Source organism: Nelusetta ayraudi, unplaced genomic scaffold, assembly GCF_046127955.1.
Source record: "Nelusetta ayraudi isolate G7.1 ecotype Tasmania unplaced genomic scaffold, CSIRO-AGI_Nayr_v1 ptg000135l, whole genome shotgun sequence".
NCBI lineage: Eukaryota > Metazoa > Chordata > Actinopteri > Tetraodontiformes > Monacanthidae > Nelusetta > Nelusetta ayraudi.
The window spans coordinates 22752687-22768189 of record NW_027466185.1 but is presented as its reverse complement, the minus strand read 5'-3'; the positions used below and the strand labels follow the sequence as shown (position 1 = coordinate 22768189).

The following is a 15503-nucleotide window of genomic DNA, read 5'->3' as shown; positions in this document are numbered from 1 at the left end:
TAAATGGTTTATCACTGACCACGTTCGTATTTGATTATTCACAAAAAACTATATTTATTTTGTCTTTTGCTCTGACATTTTTTCCAGCCCAGTGGTTAAAGAATGTTGGTCGAGGCACGTTAGATTTAATCCTTTGCGTTCACTGAAAGCTGTAGAACTTGTCATCATCAGGAAGGAATGCACCCTTTGAGATATTTAGTTTTTGATATCAGGTTCGTACACAAGACTGGCACTTCTCACTTCCAGAGAACACAGTCTGACAGCTTTAATGCTCTTATATTTCATCTTGTTTCACGGGATTACATGTGAAACCAGATACAAACCTGCGTCCATGTATATGTCTGCAAACTAGAATAACGTCTACTTTTATTTAACCAAATTTAGCAACAGCACGCCTTTGACTGGAAGCCTGAAATGATGACAATTGACGGGAGAAATAACCATTTATTTGTTCATTGTGATTCAAAATGTAACAGACAAACAGAGGACACCTGACAGGGGAAAAAACTCTTTCCTGTTGCAGGTTGTTGTGTAAGCCACAGCTGAGCCTTTGTCAGGCCTTATCAGCTGTCTTATCTTGCTGCTTCATATTTCCTGGTTTGAGCATTTTAATGCCTTTTTGCAGATAACCCTTCGCCCTCTGCCGTCTTTCACCGTGAAACTTACTGAACTTGTTTCTTTATATGCTGTTTAACTCACAGAGGGTTGAATATAAGAATCTATGTCTATAAATGTCTATGTCATTGGCCTTTGTCTTGCTGTAACATCTGCGTTTTAGTGGGCCCCACAGTGCAATCAGTTGGTTTGATTTCCACTCGGCCTTAAAATCTGACCATCATAAGAGGGAGGGATCTTGTAAAATGTTCCTTTCTGTGTGCAGAACAGGTGGCCACACTGCTATAAACTAAAAATGGCCAAACCATGTTCATTGCTACAGTCAGTAATGATTCATACCATGTGGGAAAAAAATTCTACTTTTGCCCAGTGATGGATCACAAAGGGTGAATTCCAATTCCTCCCTTAACCCTCAATCTCAACCCTCAATCTCAAAAATGCGCGCTCCCGCGAAGTGCAAGTGCTGTCCCGATTCTCAGGACGTCACATTGAGGGACAAGATTAAGGGCTGTATCGCCCTGAATACTGAGATTCTCCGGCACCAACCTTGGGAGTAAGGGCTACCCAGAAGGCATTGCGTATTTTCGCCAAGACATCTTTGAAAAATGGCGATGAAAAAAGCGAGCTACAAATGGAAGTATTTTCTTAGTTAATAAAGATATACACTGTGTGCACAATTATTAGTCAAGTGACTATTTTGACTACATCATCATTTTATCCTTAATTTCCAACCCCAAGCTGTATAAACTTGAATGCTAAGAGGATATAATGCATATTAGATGATGTGTATTTGTGTTACGAGGGAGGGTGTGGCCTAAGGAGATTAACGCCCTATATCAAGGTGTGCATAATTATTAGGCAGATTCTTCTCCTCAGGAAAAATGAGCCAAAAAAGAGATTTGACTGACTCCGAAAAGTCAAAAATTGTAAAAAAAAAAAAAAAAGTCTTTCAAAGGGATGCAGCACACTTGAAATATCTAAGATATTGGGGCGTGATCACAGAACCATCAAACGTTTTGTAGCAAATGGTAAACAGGGTTGCAAGAAACGTGTCGAGAAGAAAAGATGCAAATTAACCGCAAAAAATTGAGAAGAATCAAACTTGAAGCCACCAGGAACCCATTATCCTCCAGTTCTGCAATATTTCCCAATTGCAAACTACCTGGAGTGTCAAGAAGTACAAGGTATTTAGTTCTCAGAGACATGGCCAAGGTCAGAAAGGCTGAAACCCGACCACCTCTGAACAAGACACACAAGTTGAAACGTCAAGAATGGGCCAAGAAATATGTGAAGACAGATTCTTCAAAGGCTTTGTGGACTGATGAGATGAGAGTGACTTTTGATGGACCAGATGGATGGGCCCGTGGTTGGATCAGTAATGTCTACAGAACTCCACTTCGACTCAGATGCCAGCAAGATGGGGGTGGGGTACTGGTATGGGCAGATATTGTTAAAGATGAGCTAGTTGGACCTTTTTGGGTTGAAAATGGACTCCAAATCAACTCTCAGACCTACTGTACACTTTCTTCAAGCAGTGGTACAGGAACAAGTCTGCATCTTTCAAGAAGACTTTGATGCATGTGATGGAGTGTTGTCTTGCTTAAAAATCAAAGTATTCCACTGCGTGGCTGGCCAGTAAAGGCCTTCAAGATGAAAAACTAATGACATGGCCCCCCTTTTCACCTGACTTAAACCCTATTGAGAACTTTTGGGCCCTTCTTAAGCAGGACATTTACAGTAAAGGTAAACAGTACACCTCTCTGAACAGTGTTTCGGCGGCTGCACAAAAAGTTGATTCTGACCAGATCAAGAAACTGACTAACTCCGCTAATGGAAGACTTGTGAATGTTATTGAAAAGAAGGGTGGCTATACTGGTGACTGTTTTTTATTATTATTATTATTATTATTCGGGACTGAGCCTCAGCGAAGGCCTGCTCTCATCATTATTATTATTATTATTATTTTTTTTTTTTATTATTTTTCATTTCTGAAATGTTTATTTGTTCATTTTGATTTTTTTTTTTATTATTCTCACTTTAACAGGTAAAAAAAAAATAAACAAGTGAGATGGGAAAATCTTTGTTTTTCATTTAGTTGCATAATAATTGTGCACACTAATAGTTGCCGAATAATGGTGAACATAAAGATATTCTCAAAAGAAAGCCAGAACTTCACTTTTACTACTTAAATGTTCAGGTTTGATGGTTTGTTCACATTTTGGATTGACCAAAAGCACTCTAGATGTACAATAGCAAAATTAATCCTCAAAAATACAACTTGCCTAATAATTGTGCACACGGTGTAAATATTACGAAATCATTTCATTGTCTTAGTTTAAGACTTTTTTTTATGGATTATTGACATCGTTGTTGCGTAACATTTATTTATTTATTTATTTTGCTTTACGACGTTTGTCAGCCGGACCGGCGGTCCCGGCTTCACGTTACTTGTATACCTTGTTGTGTAGCAACGGAGGACTTCTTCTTTTTAGTCGTCTTCTCCTTTTTCCCCTTCTTCTTCGTCGTCGTCTTCTTGACAGACTGGACGTAGCTTTGGCGTAAGGCCGCCCCCCCACAGTCTGAAGACTTAACTGCACTTAAGCGGTGTCCCATTTCTAAGTCACAAGATAGCCCTTACACTTATTTTTGAGGGCCAAGATTGAGGGCCAAAGATTGAGGGTTAAGGGCGAGGGTTGAGATTGAGGATTAAGGGAGGAATTGGAATTGGCCCTTATTTTATTATTATTTTTATTCTCTCAAATTTATTTGTCTGAGTTTTACAGTTTCTGTTTTCATCGTTCCAGCCCATTTTCTCCTTTGTACATCCCCACTTGCAAACACGTCAGGTATAGTAAGGCTCACCCCTGCCCGCTTTGTCTCACTTCTACAGACGGCAAAACTTTGCACAACCTTCTTACAAGAATGAAATACAAAGACGACGTTGGTCTCCTTGAAATTTTGTTTATCTAACAAGACAGTTTAAAATTTCCCACACACATGGTACAACAGGCCATGATGGCTGGCGAACAATGTTGCCTAAAGGCAAATACTCAAATCAGTATGCTAATACGCTACAGCACAACGCTTATCCCCTGCTATTCAGCAAACAGAGCAGGTGATTGTATGTTCAAGGACAGAATCCTTCTTGTTTTTGCCCCTTCGTGTTATGGCCATTAACTCTCAAAAGTCATCATGCATATGAGTAAATTTACATAAGGATGTAGATAAACTTTCCAAAAAAAAAATTATGCAAATAACCATAGAACAAAACATATTGCAGTATCATCGAAACTGTCACATTAATGCAGTGGAAAAGGGAAGTTGTTTTTTTTTTGCAGTATTCCCCTCCCCCCCTCTCTCGTGCATACTGAGAAACTGAACACTTCCATACCTCATATTTTTTGTCAAATCTAAAAGAGGGACGTTTTGACAGCAGGCACCTACTTTACGCCAACCGCAGTCAGTTAACCAGTGACTTCAGCCGCTTCGGTATGACTGCCATTTGTGTGTGTGTGTGTGTGTGTGTGTGTGTGTGTGTGTGTGTGCGTGCGTGCGCGCACTAGAATTTGACAGAGAATGATTCTTGCTTTTATTCAAGACCCACCTTTGTTCTAACAATCAAATATGGACTGTGGACTTTTACGTGAAGTAGAGCATGTGATCTGTTGTTTATTAAAAATGACCAAAAACGAAACTCAATAACAAGTAAATGTGGCAAGACTTATATTTCTATCTCAAATCCAGTTTGATATGATGTAATTACGCTGTAGTACTTTCTAACTGTAAAACCCCCCTTTTTTTCTGTTGGTATCAACAAAATATTATTCCACATGGGCCAAACGTCAAGTTTTTTTTTTGTGAACTGAAAACTGTCTCCACCTAGCGGAGGGAAGTGGCTACTGCTTCTCAGGAAGTGACGCAGGGAAACGTGAAGGTGCGGGTCTTTCTGAAAGGAATCGGTGGAACGTCTCATTATGTCGTATTCAAAATAACAACAATCGAACGCGATCCTATTGCGGTTACTGCAGCACACCAGAGATACATTGAACCCAACTGCCTATCAGAAGCAAGTCAATTTGGTACGTTTGATTTGACAGTAGCATCCTTCCAGATAGCTTGTTGCTAACTAGCTCGTCTACAGACGAGCCCTTTGATTTGATTCCAGTTGCTTGCTCGACTCGCCCATGTGAACAGCTTTTTCTGCGCACACGTTAAGGCTCGTAGGCTTTTTTGCACAATTTATCCGGCGTGCAGTAACACACATGAGATAAAATTGCGCGAGTGATTGTCACAGGTTTCGCAAATGCTACACCGGACCGATCGGTTTTCATTTAAACGAGTGGCCAGCCAACGTCAGTAACAAAAAACCAGTCTGATATGAATTGAATGTGTGCTATCTCAGAATGCTTGTTGTGGATGGACCTATGAAGAGTCGCTTGTCTGTTTGTTTCCGTTTGTGCCCAGGAAAGAAATAAAGCTTTTCGTAGCTTCAAAAACGCCAAAGGCAGACTGCGACAGTGACATCTAGTGGTCATTTCTAATTATAGCAGCCTTTGTTGCAACCAAATGTTGGTCCCACGTCCAACACGAAAGCATAAAAAATGTCCAGTGTACAGTGATCGTCACTGCTATGAAGCAGGAGGGGAAACCCAAATATAATTAGAATCAGTCTGATATTTTCTGGCATTTGATTGACATATGAATGAATCCTCAAACGTTATTTGTCAGGTGATCACCAACAGTTTTTTTTTTTTTTTTTTTTTAATCTGCCAGTTTGCTTTAAAAGATCAACACAAGCTTTTGGATCGCCACTATAAAAACATCCCATCTTGGGAAAATAAAAAGATGTTGATGTCTTGCTCCGTTAACCCTGTCGCTAAAATATTTTTCTCCATCTTCCCTGCAGGTTGATGCGTCGATGGCGGCCTCATTACCTCAGAAGCCAGGGATGACGGGAATCCCAACTCAGCAGCAGCAGCAGCCCCTGCTGCCGCCTGCCGTTCAGCCAGGCCCGGGTCAGCAGCCCATGCCACCCCAGGGTGCCCTGAGGGAGATCTCCCCGGTGTTCCTCTGTCGGATCGGACAGGAGACTGTCCAGGACATCGTCACTCGCACCATGGAGATCTTCCAGATCACACGAGCCACACAGGTACCCACACCGGGCCCACGATGACAGTAGCTCAAGACTAGAGATTATCGAGATCGACACAAGACAAAGACATTTGGGGTTTGTGACCAAGACAAGACCATGACTTTATATATCAAATAAAAATAACAACAAGACCAGCATCTTTTTTTTAAAATTCAATTTGCTTTTAAATCAAAGAGCAACATCTCTTTTCAGTTGTTCAATCAACAACTTTGCTTCATAAAACAATAAAAAAAAAAAATCATCATCTGTGTGTGCAATGTAGATCTATACTATAGCCTGTACCTATTGTTTCTGAGTGGTGTGACTCCAATGTATTTGCTTTTGGTGTTGGTCACCTCCTCAAAATCATTCTAGGCCCTTAAAAAAAAAAAATATGTGTAATTGTGCCTTTGCCTTTTTTCTTTCTTTTTTTTTTTTAAGCTCCCTAACGGTGTGACTCAGAGCCAGGCGATGTACCAGGATCGCTTTGGAAAGCTCCAGGAGCACCTGCGGCAGCTCGCCCTGCTCTTCAGAAAGCTGCGGCTCCTGTACGAGCGCTGCATGGAGATGACCACCGACCTGCAGGAGGGACCAGCGGAGGTCTGGAATCATGTTTAGGGCCACTTTAGAATGAGTGCAGCCTCAGATAAAGCAGACTTTTAAAATCAGCACTGAGACCAACTTTTAGGCCCTTTTGTTGTTTTGTCATCCAAAGATTTTGACAACAGGAAGATAGAAGCCTTATCTTGTGTGTGTTTTCTGCCCTCAGCTTTTGCCCTTTGTCGGGGAGGAGCTGGGTTCTGTTCAGGTGGAGCCCTGCAGTCCTGCTGTCGTCAAGGAGAGAAAGGAAGTTTTAGAGGTGTGTAGCACATTGATGTCTCCGGTGTTTTGAGTTGAGACAAAATTATTGTTCTCATTTTGTAATTTTCCCTGCTTTGCAGTTGCTAAAATCTTTGCTTGAACGCCGATGCATACTTTTTTGAATTTGTAGCTTCTTTTGCACACACATTCTTTTCCCTAACTAACTTAGTTTAACTAAAGTTAATAACATTTCAATAATATTCAGCCTCAGGTGGTTTTTGTTTTGTTTAAAACTTTTCTGTTCTTTCTTATGTTTCATTTGTTATGCTGTGTACATACTGCCTTAAGCAATTCCAAGTTATGTTTTCATTAACATATATTTTTCTAGAGGCACAGAAAATTTAAATTTTTTTAATTTAAATTTTTTTTCTCTTGTTTTCGGGTTGCCCTCAGATCTGCTAATGAAACAATAAAACAAGATGTGAATTAACTATTAATATAATCTTTCCAGGATCTCAGCACCTACCTATATATTTTTGCATTTGCTGCTGAATCACAGCAACATTGATTTTTCAAACCACCGCTGGTTAAAACAAACTCATGAAGGATGGTTGATGTCAAGCGTTGGGTGATTTCTGTCCTTAGCTTGTCGTAATATGACAGGAACATGCACAATATCCATAGATGCAACAGACATTCTCTGTATTCAGCTGGTGTAAATACTAAATAACAGGATGTTTTTCTAAACTTGGGATTATTTCAGTCGGCAAATGTAAGCAAATGGTGGAAGATTTGCCTGAGGATAGAAATCTTATTTTAATAATCAACAGCAATAATAGAAAACAGGCTGAAGTTGTTTTTTTTGTGACGACTCAAGTGTCCCACGCTACAATTTTTTTTATTTATTTTTTTTTTAATTAATGGATCATCTGACCACCTTGTGTGCAGAAAGTGCGGCAGAAGAACCATGAGATGAAGGTGCTGATGGACCAGATGAGGAACCTGCTGTGGGACGTCAACGCCATGCTGACCCTCAGGAAATGATGACATGCTTTGCCATCCCAAAGCTGAGGGAACTTCCTGTTTACGTTTTGAACGTGGGACCCCGTCCTCCTGGTGTGCCGGGTCTCCGTCACCAAAAGTCACCTCTCTTTGTGAAAACTCAAAGACTCTGGCCGTTTTACTCACTTCCATGTTGTCAGTGGGGCGAGCTCGCCGCTGTAACCTTCACTGAATGACCTCACATACTCCAGCTTTAAGGATCTTTCACGACTTTTGTAAATGGCAGCTGACAAGTGTTTTTGTCTTCCTCTTCCTGCCAGATGATTTTTAACTTTTGTCGTCTGTGTTCATCCGCCAACTATTCTACTTGAGTTTTGTACTTAAAAGGAGTTTAAAAAAAAAAAAAAAAGTCAACTCCTGCGATGCCTCGGGTTAAAGACAACAACAAAAAAAAAACTTTTCTTGAAACAATCTATTCATGTTTACCCCCCCACAGGTGCCGGCTAGACTCAAGATAAACCAGACTTCATAGCCCTTCCCCCGCAAAGCACACAAGCTGATCTTATTGCTGATTTCAAATGGAAACGTTGCTCTTATTGTGCTCTGACAGTTGTAAAACATTATGGGTTTGGAATTCAAATTAGCCTCTTGGCAGCTATGTACCTCAGGGGTAGTGCGTGTGCCTGTGCGTGTGCGTGTGCGTGTGCGTGTGTGTGTGTGTGTGTGTGTGTGTGTGTAATGAGATTCCCGAGTGCTTAACGGCAACGCTCGGTTCCCCTGAGGACCCTGAGAGTTGCTTGTCTGTGAGTTTATTTTTGTAAACTGTGGGAGAGAAAGACAATCCCAACACGTCGTCTTTGTACAAAATAAACATTTTTTTTTCCCACAAAAGTAACTATTGTGTCCATGAATGCAAGCCAAGGACTGGCCTTGGTGCATCATTTGCGTCGTTGTGTTAGCACCAACCCCCGGGGATGATGTCGGAGATCTCCTTCACTGTGGAGAGGATGTATAAATACATCAAGACGCATCCGTTGACACATGACGGTGCCTTTTTGTCTTTTTTTCTGGTGCTGTATTTTTCCACCCACAGTGCCTGTGTGTTTTCAATGTCTCTTTACACTGTTGCATCTCCCCACAACGTCCCACGACAATCAATGACTGGGAAAGTTTTCTGTTTTTTGGGCAACTCAGTGGGAAAATACACCTGAAGTCCGCAATATATAGTTAGTGTTGATGTGATACAGCGGTACGGCAATATATATTGACATACAATACAATACAATCCGTCTCAATTCTCGATGATTTAGCAGAAAAGTTTTTTTAATGGGAAAAAAAACCCCAATAAAAATGTGATTGAAAAAAAGAAGAAGAAGAGGTGAGAAGCAGGTGGACGTAGTTCTGAAACCGGAGGGTGCAATGACATCGCATGAACACGGTGTGGCGCAAGATGCCTTTTTGTATGTCAACGTAAACGGGTTGCCAAAATAAAATAGGTCTACAGCTGAGAGTGAACGCAGCCCTTTGTCAAGAATACATCATTCGAAACAGAGCTGAAAGACCCTCGTTATTTGACGTCGACAGTTTTTCACATTTTCAATTTCTCGAGAAAAAAAAAAAAATCTCGAAATTTTCATTTTCAATTCAAAGCGTGAATGGCGACGCTCCTCCAATTCCGGTTCACTTCCGTACGTTCGTCTGCGTATCCACGGAGCTCCAACGGTTTAACAGTCGCATCCAGATGTGTGTGTGTGTGTGTGTGTGTGTGTGTGTGTGTGTGTGTGTGTGTGTGTGAGAGAGATTCTTCTTCTTCTTCTTTTTTTTTTTTTTTTTTTTAACTTTACGGCGCGACGACTACGTCGACGAGCCTCTGAGCCAATCAGCATCGCCCTGGGGGGCGGGTCGTGTGTCTGTGTGCGTGTGCGTGCGTGCGTGCGTGCGTGCGGACTGTTGTGGTGGTTGTGAGAAGAAGGCAAAAAAAAAAAAGGACTGTTGTTTCAGACGCGCGTTTGTCATCGTCTCGGAGGCGAGAGCCGCGTCTTAATTCACGCTGAATCACCACCGAGGAGGGGAAAAAAAAGGAAGATTCCTCCAGCGGAGAGGAAGAGGAGGGAGGCAGCCTGACACCGCCAGCCGGTGAGCGAGGCGCCCTGTCGGTGTCGGTGGTGGTGGTGGAGACGCCGGAGCGCACCGAGAGGCTCCTCATGTCTCCGTCCAAGGGACGTTACCCATCCCGTGGTGCGTAAATGTTGTTAAATGGGCCGTTTCTTTCTTTCTTTCTTTTTTCTTTCTTTTTTTTTTTTTTAAATATCCGAATGCGTAGGTTTGTCAACATTCCTCCTCCTCCTCCTTCTCCTCCTCCTCCTTTTTCTCGTATTCCAGTCTGATCGCATCGCATCCAGCAGCATCCCGGAGCCGAAGTGTCCCCTCCTGGAGAACCAGGCGGGTGTCCGGGTGTGTTCCACCTCCCTCCTTACCTCCTTCCTTTCTTACGCACCTGGACCAGCACCGGCTGCCCCCCCCACCCCCCGGCGCGCTGCTCGGACCGCGCACCTTCGCCACGCAACGCAACGCAACGCAACGCAACGCAACGCAACGCACGCAGCGCTCGGATGTTGACAATGGATTGAGACCTTCATCATCATCATCATCATCATCATCATCACACGCGAAGACTCAGCGGAGGGGAAATTATTCTTTATTTATTTTATTTTAATTTGTTTTAGTCACGGAGGACAGCGATGATTTATGGGGATTAACCCCGAAAAGCCACAAGGTCACCGGTTGCTGACGAGCGACGTTCAGATGCAACAGCAGCCTTGAACCTAGTTTGACAGCCAGTTCCCGCTGCTGCTGCTGCTGCCGCCGCCGCTCCTCGGTGACTGACAGCCGCTGGCTAATTAGAGGAATCTGGAGAAATCTGGAGGACAGACGCAAGGGGGCGGCGGGACTCTCTCCACCTCTCCGGGTTTGTTGTGACGGAGGCGCCGGATCGCAGGTCCGGAGCGGGGTTGCCCTCCTCCTCATCCAACCCCCCCCCCCCCCCCCCCCTCTTCTCCTCACCACCACCGCCGCCGCCACCGCCGTCTCCAGCGGGGGGAGAAGAGAAAGAAGCAGAAGAAGCAGCTCGGAGCCTCCGCAGCTGCTCCCACCGTGGCAGCGCTGCACAGTCGAGGCTCCGCTGGGATCAGCCGAGAGAGAGAGAGAGAGAGAGAGAGAGAGAGAGAGAGAGAGAGAGAGAGGGAAGCGGAGTCTGAAGCGAGTTGTATGAACCTGCCGCAGCCGCCGCCGCCGCCGTCGCACCTGCAACGGATCAGTCAGTCACCCAGTGGCAGGTAGGCTGAAGCCGCGACTCGTGTTTTCAAACTTGAGCTTCTAATTAAGTCCCGTATTCTGCGTTTGTTTGCCCCCCCCTACATCAAATAAAGAAGCCGGGGGTGTCCCTGGTGACGTTGTTTGATGTCTTATTTGGCTGATCTCCCACTTGGACAGATGGGCTGTGGTTGTTGTTGTTTTTTTCCTCCTTCCCATTTCTCTGCCACCAGCTGAGAAATTGGGGGGGAAATCACGCTCAGCTGTGACACTTTGTGAGTGTTAAATCGTGGGAGGTGATGCAAGGAATTAATTAAGATAAAGTAACACCTCAAAAATTGAGATTCAGAAGACGGAGGTAGTTAGGAGAAGAAGACAGCGAGGGTGTAGGGGGATGATATCACTACTTCTTTGGCATGGAAGCAAAATCAGAGGCACTTCTGAGAGTGTAGAATTCCTCCGGAGCTGTCGGGAATTTCCATTAACTTGAAAGTAGTTTTCTCTTTCTTGAAACGCCTGCCTGCCTGCCAGCCAGCCTGCCACCTCAGCTTCACATTAAAGAGGAAATGCACCACGGGGGCCGTGTGTTATTGATGCGCTTCAAATGTAAAGAGAGAAGAAGAAGAAGAAGAAGAAGAAGCTTCTCTGGCCCGGCTCGGCTCCGGTTTGTCTTGGACGGCTCTGCCTCGTTCGAGATGCGGCGGCTAATGGCTCAGGAAGGAGCAGCAATTACCTGCCCTCACATCCTAGCCAGCCGCTCCACCTGTTTGTGAAACGGCTAGACAGCAAAGAGAGAAAACAGAACAGCGCCTTTGCTGCAGCCCTCTGATACGTACGTGTTTCCCAAGTGCTAACAAACAGGCTGTCATGATCAGTGATGCCACCAGAGAGGCAAGCTGCTTGTGCACGGATTTCATCTGATATATGATATGACTTTATTGTAACGGCATTCTGCATTTGCGACAGTTCTGGAAGATCTTTATGATATTTGAAGCCGAGGGGCAAAGGAAACGTAATTCGTTTCAAGGTAATTAGCAGACCGGGGTGCCAGGGCGCCACCTTTCAGACCTGACGGGTCACTGTGCGAGGTAGCGTTTTATTGCCGTGCACTTCTCCCTCTCATGTAAGGAAAACGCACGCCGCAGTGGAATCCCTTCAGCGTGTCGTGGCGAAGAAAAAGCACTTTGAGGGAAGCGACGCTCTCGAAAAGCGGTAGATTTTCCCACCTCGGTGTTTTTCTCCCCCGGAACAACAAACAAAAAAAAAAACCCCGACTGCTTCCCAAGCTCACACGTCAGCGAGGCTCTACTAATTGGAATGTGGCCCCATCTTCCTTATCCCGGGGTTGGATCGTGTATCATCCCCCCACCCCCACCCCCCGCCTTGTTCAAGGTCACGTTGCTTATAGGCCGATCTGATCCGAGCTGTGTGATAGGGAAAACCTCCAGGTCTGGAGATGAGATGAGTTGTGTCCAGGAAGCAGGGGATGGAAGCGCCAGCTAATAAGGCAGAGAGAGTTCAGGTTCTCCTTTTTCTTCTTGTCAAACCGCGCAATCGTCTTGCTCCGCTTGTCGAGGCGGGCCGCACCCCTCCCCCGCCTTCATCCTCGGACTGCGGACGGCTTTCCCCGGGCCCAATTCTGAGCACATGTTTGAACCCACTAACAAGTGCCTCCGACCCATCTTGTTCAGTCTGTTAATTAGCCCTGGCGGCGGCGGAGAGCGGCATATTGTCGAGACATAATTAATCAACCCCGCGCTTGTAATTACGCCGGGTTCCGGAATGCAGAACGCTCGGTCGGCCAAGCTGGTGAACGTCGCAGGGTTTTTTTTTTTTTCCGGCTGGAGGTAAACATCTTATTAACCGCACGGGGAGTCCCTCGAACCCACTCGCAGCACGGCTGTGGTTTTCATTAAGCCACAGGAGGAAGGAAAAAAAAAAAAAGAAAAGAGAAGAAGACGACGAGGCCCGGCTCGTTTTTATAGAAAGGAACCTTTTTGTTTTTATCACCTGCGCGGGCTGCCGTTTCCAAATGGGGAGATATTGAAGCTAATTGGAAAACACTCCAGTACCTGCAGGGAAATGGCAGGGGGGGGGGTTAATGTTTTTTTTTTTTTTTTGTTAAATGGACCAGAACGCACATTTTCAGTTGGTGTGTGTGTGTGTGTGTGTGTGTGTGTGTGTGTGTGTGTGTGTGTGTGTGTGTGTGCGCGTGCGCGCGCGTGTGCGCGCGGTCTGCTTGCGTATGTGCATACGGTTGCGTGGGAGTGCTAAAAAAGCACCTTCACTTCAAAGGGGCATCGAGGAGGTGAGGACGGAAAATAGAACGCGTATCGCATCCCCGTGGCGAGCCTTTAATGCAGCTCCGTCACCGGAGACCTGACCCTCCTTTTCATTTCTCTTACGTTATTTATTTTTTTTTAAAACTTGGCACACAACGGGACTGACTGACCCGACAACAGCGGCGACACCGGCTCTTGCCAGGAAAAGACAGTAGCGGGTCCCCGCCCCCCCTCCCCCGCAACTGAGGGCGGGTCAATCAAAGCGCACGGTCAGAGTGCACGTGGCTTCAGCCGGCCGACGCCAGGCAAACGCAAACACGCAGGTCGGATGGAAATGAGAACAACTGTTGGGAGACAATCCCATTTTTCGCCGTGCAATACAATGCCGACGCTTGTGTTACCCTGCACGCTCTATTAACCTGAACCTAACAGTGGGAGTGCCTGTGTGTGTGTGTGATTTTTTTTTTTTTTTCTTCTTGTTTCCTAGCCGTGTCCAGGCGTGTTGAGGAAAGTAGGCACAGGCACGGTTTGTTTGAACTCGGGCACAGTGTTAATAGCTGTGTTTCCATAACAGTTTTTCCGCAAAAGCGATATTTCTAAAATTTCAACAAAGTGCAGTTGCTATTTGCAGGTGTTTCCATTGAATGGTGTGAAGCCGCGTTTCTTGTAAAATCTTGCGGGACGAGATTTCACGAGAATTAAGTTTGCTTTTGTTTGCTGTCAAGACTGGTTGTTCCATTTTTCTCTTTGATTACTTGTTGTAAAAAATATTCCATCTCCTCCTCCCTCCAAACATAACGCGCCGTTTTCACTTGAAGTCAATCACATCCGGTGACGCGTAAATGTGAAAAAAAAGTCTTTCCATGACACTTTTGTGACATACCTCTATATCGATATGTCTGGAAAAACCACCCCATGAGAGCGTCAACACCCTTTAGCCATATTTGAGAGGTTTTTATGAAATGTGATTTCGATATTTAGGTTTCGCGCAATTATAGTGGTACTGGAAACACGGCTACTGATTGTGAGCGGCGTTGTAACTTATTTACTTCGCGGACTTGATGTCGCGATTGACGGTGGAAAAAAACCCCAAACGTAACCAAAAAGTTGTTACCCAGCAGCAGGCATGCACTTTTTGAACCACAGAGAGGTGGATATACTGGAAACAGTAAAAAAAACCTAAAGGCCCACTGCGTAAGACTGAGTGGCATCGAATGGTCACAAAACGTCTGTTTTATTTTACTGCTGTCACTTCCTTCGACTGTGTTTCGCGCTCACTGTTGCCTTTAACTGGACTTTCCCTCGACAACGCCGTTCATCTCAACCTGACGCACTTGCGAGCAGGCATTCGGGGAACAAAAAGGAAGAAAAAAAATGAAAGAAGTTGCAGGCGAAAAAGATTCGGAACCGCTGATAGAAGACAAACAACGGAGCTTGGCGCTCCTCCGCTCCCATAATGACAGAGTCTGCTTTTAAATTTAGCTCGACCGAGCCTTCGACCGCACCGCGAGATTTGTGTTTTCTTCTTTTTGCCCAACTAATATATCACCGGCGACGCGCGCAGACACACACACACACACACACACACACACACACACACACACACACACACACCAGATGTGTGTTTAAGTATAGTTTACGCTCAAAACGCACAAACTCGTGCGACTCGCGGGCCGCGGCAGCTGGCACTCGAGCGGCCCGATTGCTCGGCATTTACGTCAGCGCGTGGTGAGGCCGCCATCCCTCAGGTGGCCTTTTCATACGAGGCGGCCGTATCGTTTTGGAAGGGGCGGCAGAAATCTCATTCCGCGCGGGCACTCAGCCCGCTCAGCGCCAATTTACAACTCGCTCCATGGCCGGCGCTCCCGGATCATTTCAGACGCACTTACAGCTACAGCTTCCTTTCCACGGGCAGTGACTCTGGCGCTAGGCTAATGGCGCTAATGCTCAGGGATTCCATTTCAAGTGTTTACAGTGTTGTTTGCACTCAGCAATAAATTGGGGGAAAGATATGTCGAAGGGGAAGCACAAAGCATTTCCTTTGTTATTTATTTTAACGAGTTCTGACTCAGCTGTTCTGCCAGTGGCGGTTGGCCGAATTCACGCAGCATTATCAGCGACAGCCGTTTCAGAGCGAATCAGTTTTTCACTTCCCATCAAGGGCTGCGCGGCCACGGTCGAACAAAGTGCTGCGTAAACGCAATTTTGCGGGAGACGGACGGACGGACGGACGGACGGAAGGGGTGGCGAACTTCACTTCCATTTCCCCGATGGATGCGATGATGTGCCTCAGCGCGTGCTGGTTGATGGAGCCAATAGCTGCGTTTCCATTACAGTTCTTTGCAAAATAAAAGCGATAA

The 15503-nt window shown here is 45.2% G+C and overlaps 2 protein-coding genes across 2 annotated transcripts in view; both read left to right on the top strand.

Annotated features, from left to right (window-relative positions):
- The first annotated feature begins 4516 nt into the window (after positions 1 to 4516).
- Positions 4517 to 8433, top strand: LOC142877151 (mediator of RNA polymerase II transcription subunit 30). The gene is made up of 5 exons (XM_076011544.1): positions 4517 to 4694; positions 5522 to 5764; positions 6188 to 6346; positions 6516 to 6605; positions 7496 to 8433. Exons 2-5 carry the CDS (start codon positions 5534 to 5536, stop codon positions 7589 to 7591), a joined length of 576 nt encoding a protein of 191 aa, XP_075867659.1. The 5' UTR covers positions 4517 to 4694; positions 5522 to 5533; the 3' UTR covers positions 7592 to 8433.
- Positions 8434 to 10245: 1812 nt separating this feature from the next.
- Positions 10246 to 15503, top strand: part of ext1c (exostoses (multiple) 1c) — an 86750-nt gene continuing 81492 nt past the window's right edge. Inside the window, exon 1 of the mRNA XM_076051610.1 lies at positions 10246 to 10884. The gene's annotated coding sequence lies outside the window, so the exon portion shown is untranslated. The remainder of the gene's footprint in view (positions 10885 to 15503) is intronic.

Bases quoted from the DNA above. Each gene is read 5' to 3' on its own strand.
- LOC142877151 (XM_076011544.1), top strand. From the start codon at position 5,534: ATGGCGGCCTCATTACCTCAGAAGCCAGGGATGACGGGAATCCCAACT. The intron at 5,765-6,187 runs GTACCCACACCG...TTTTTTTTTAAG, and splicing joins AGATCACACGAGCCACACAG to CTCCCTAACGGTGTGACTCA. The intron at 6,347-6,515 runs GTCTGGAATCAT...TTCTGCCCTCAG, and splicing joins TGCAGGAGGGACCAGCGGAG to CTTTTGCCCTTTGTCGGGGA.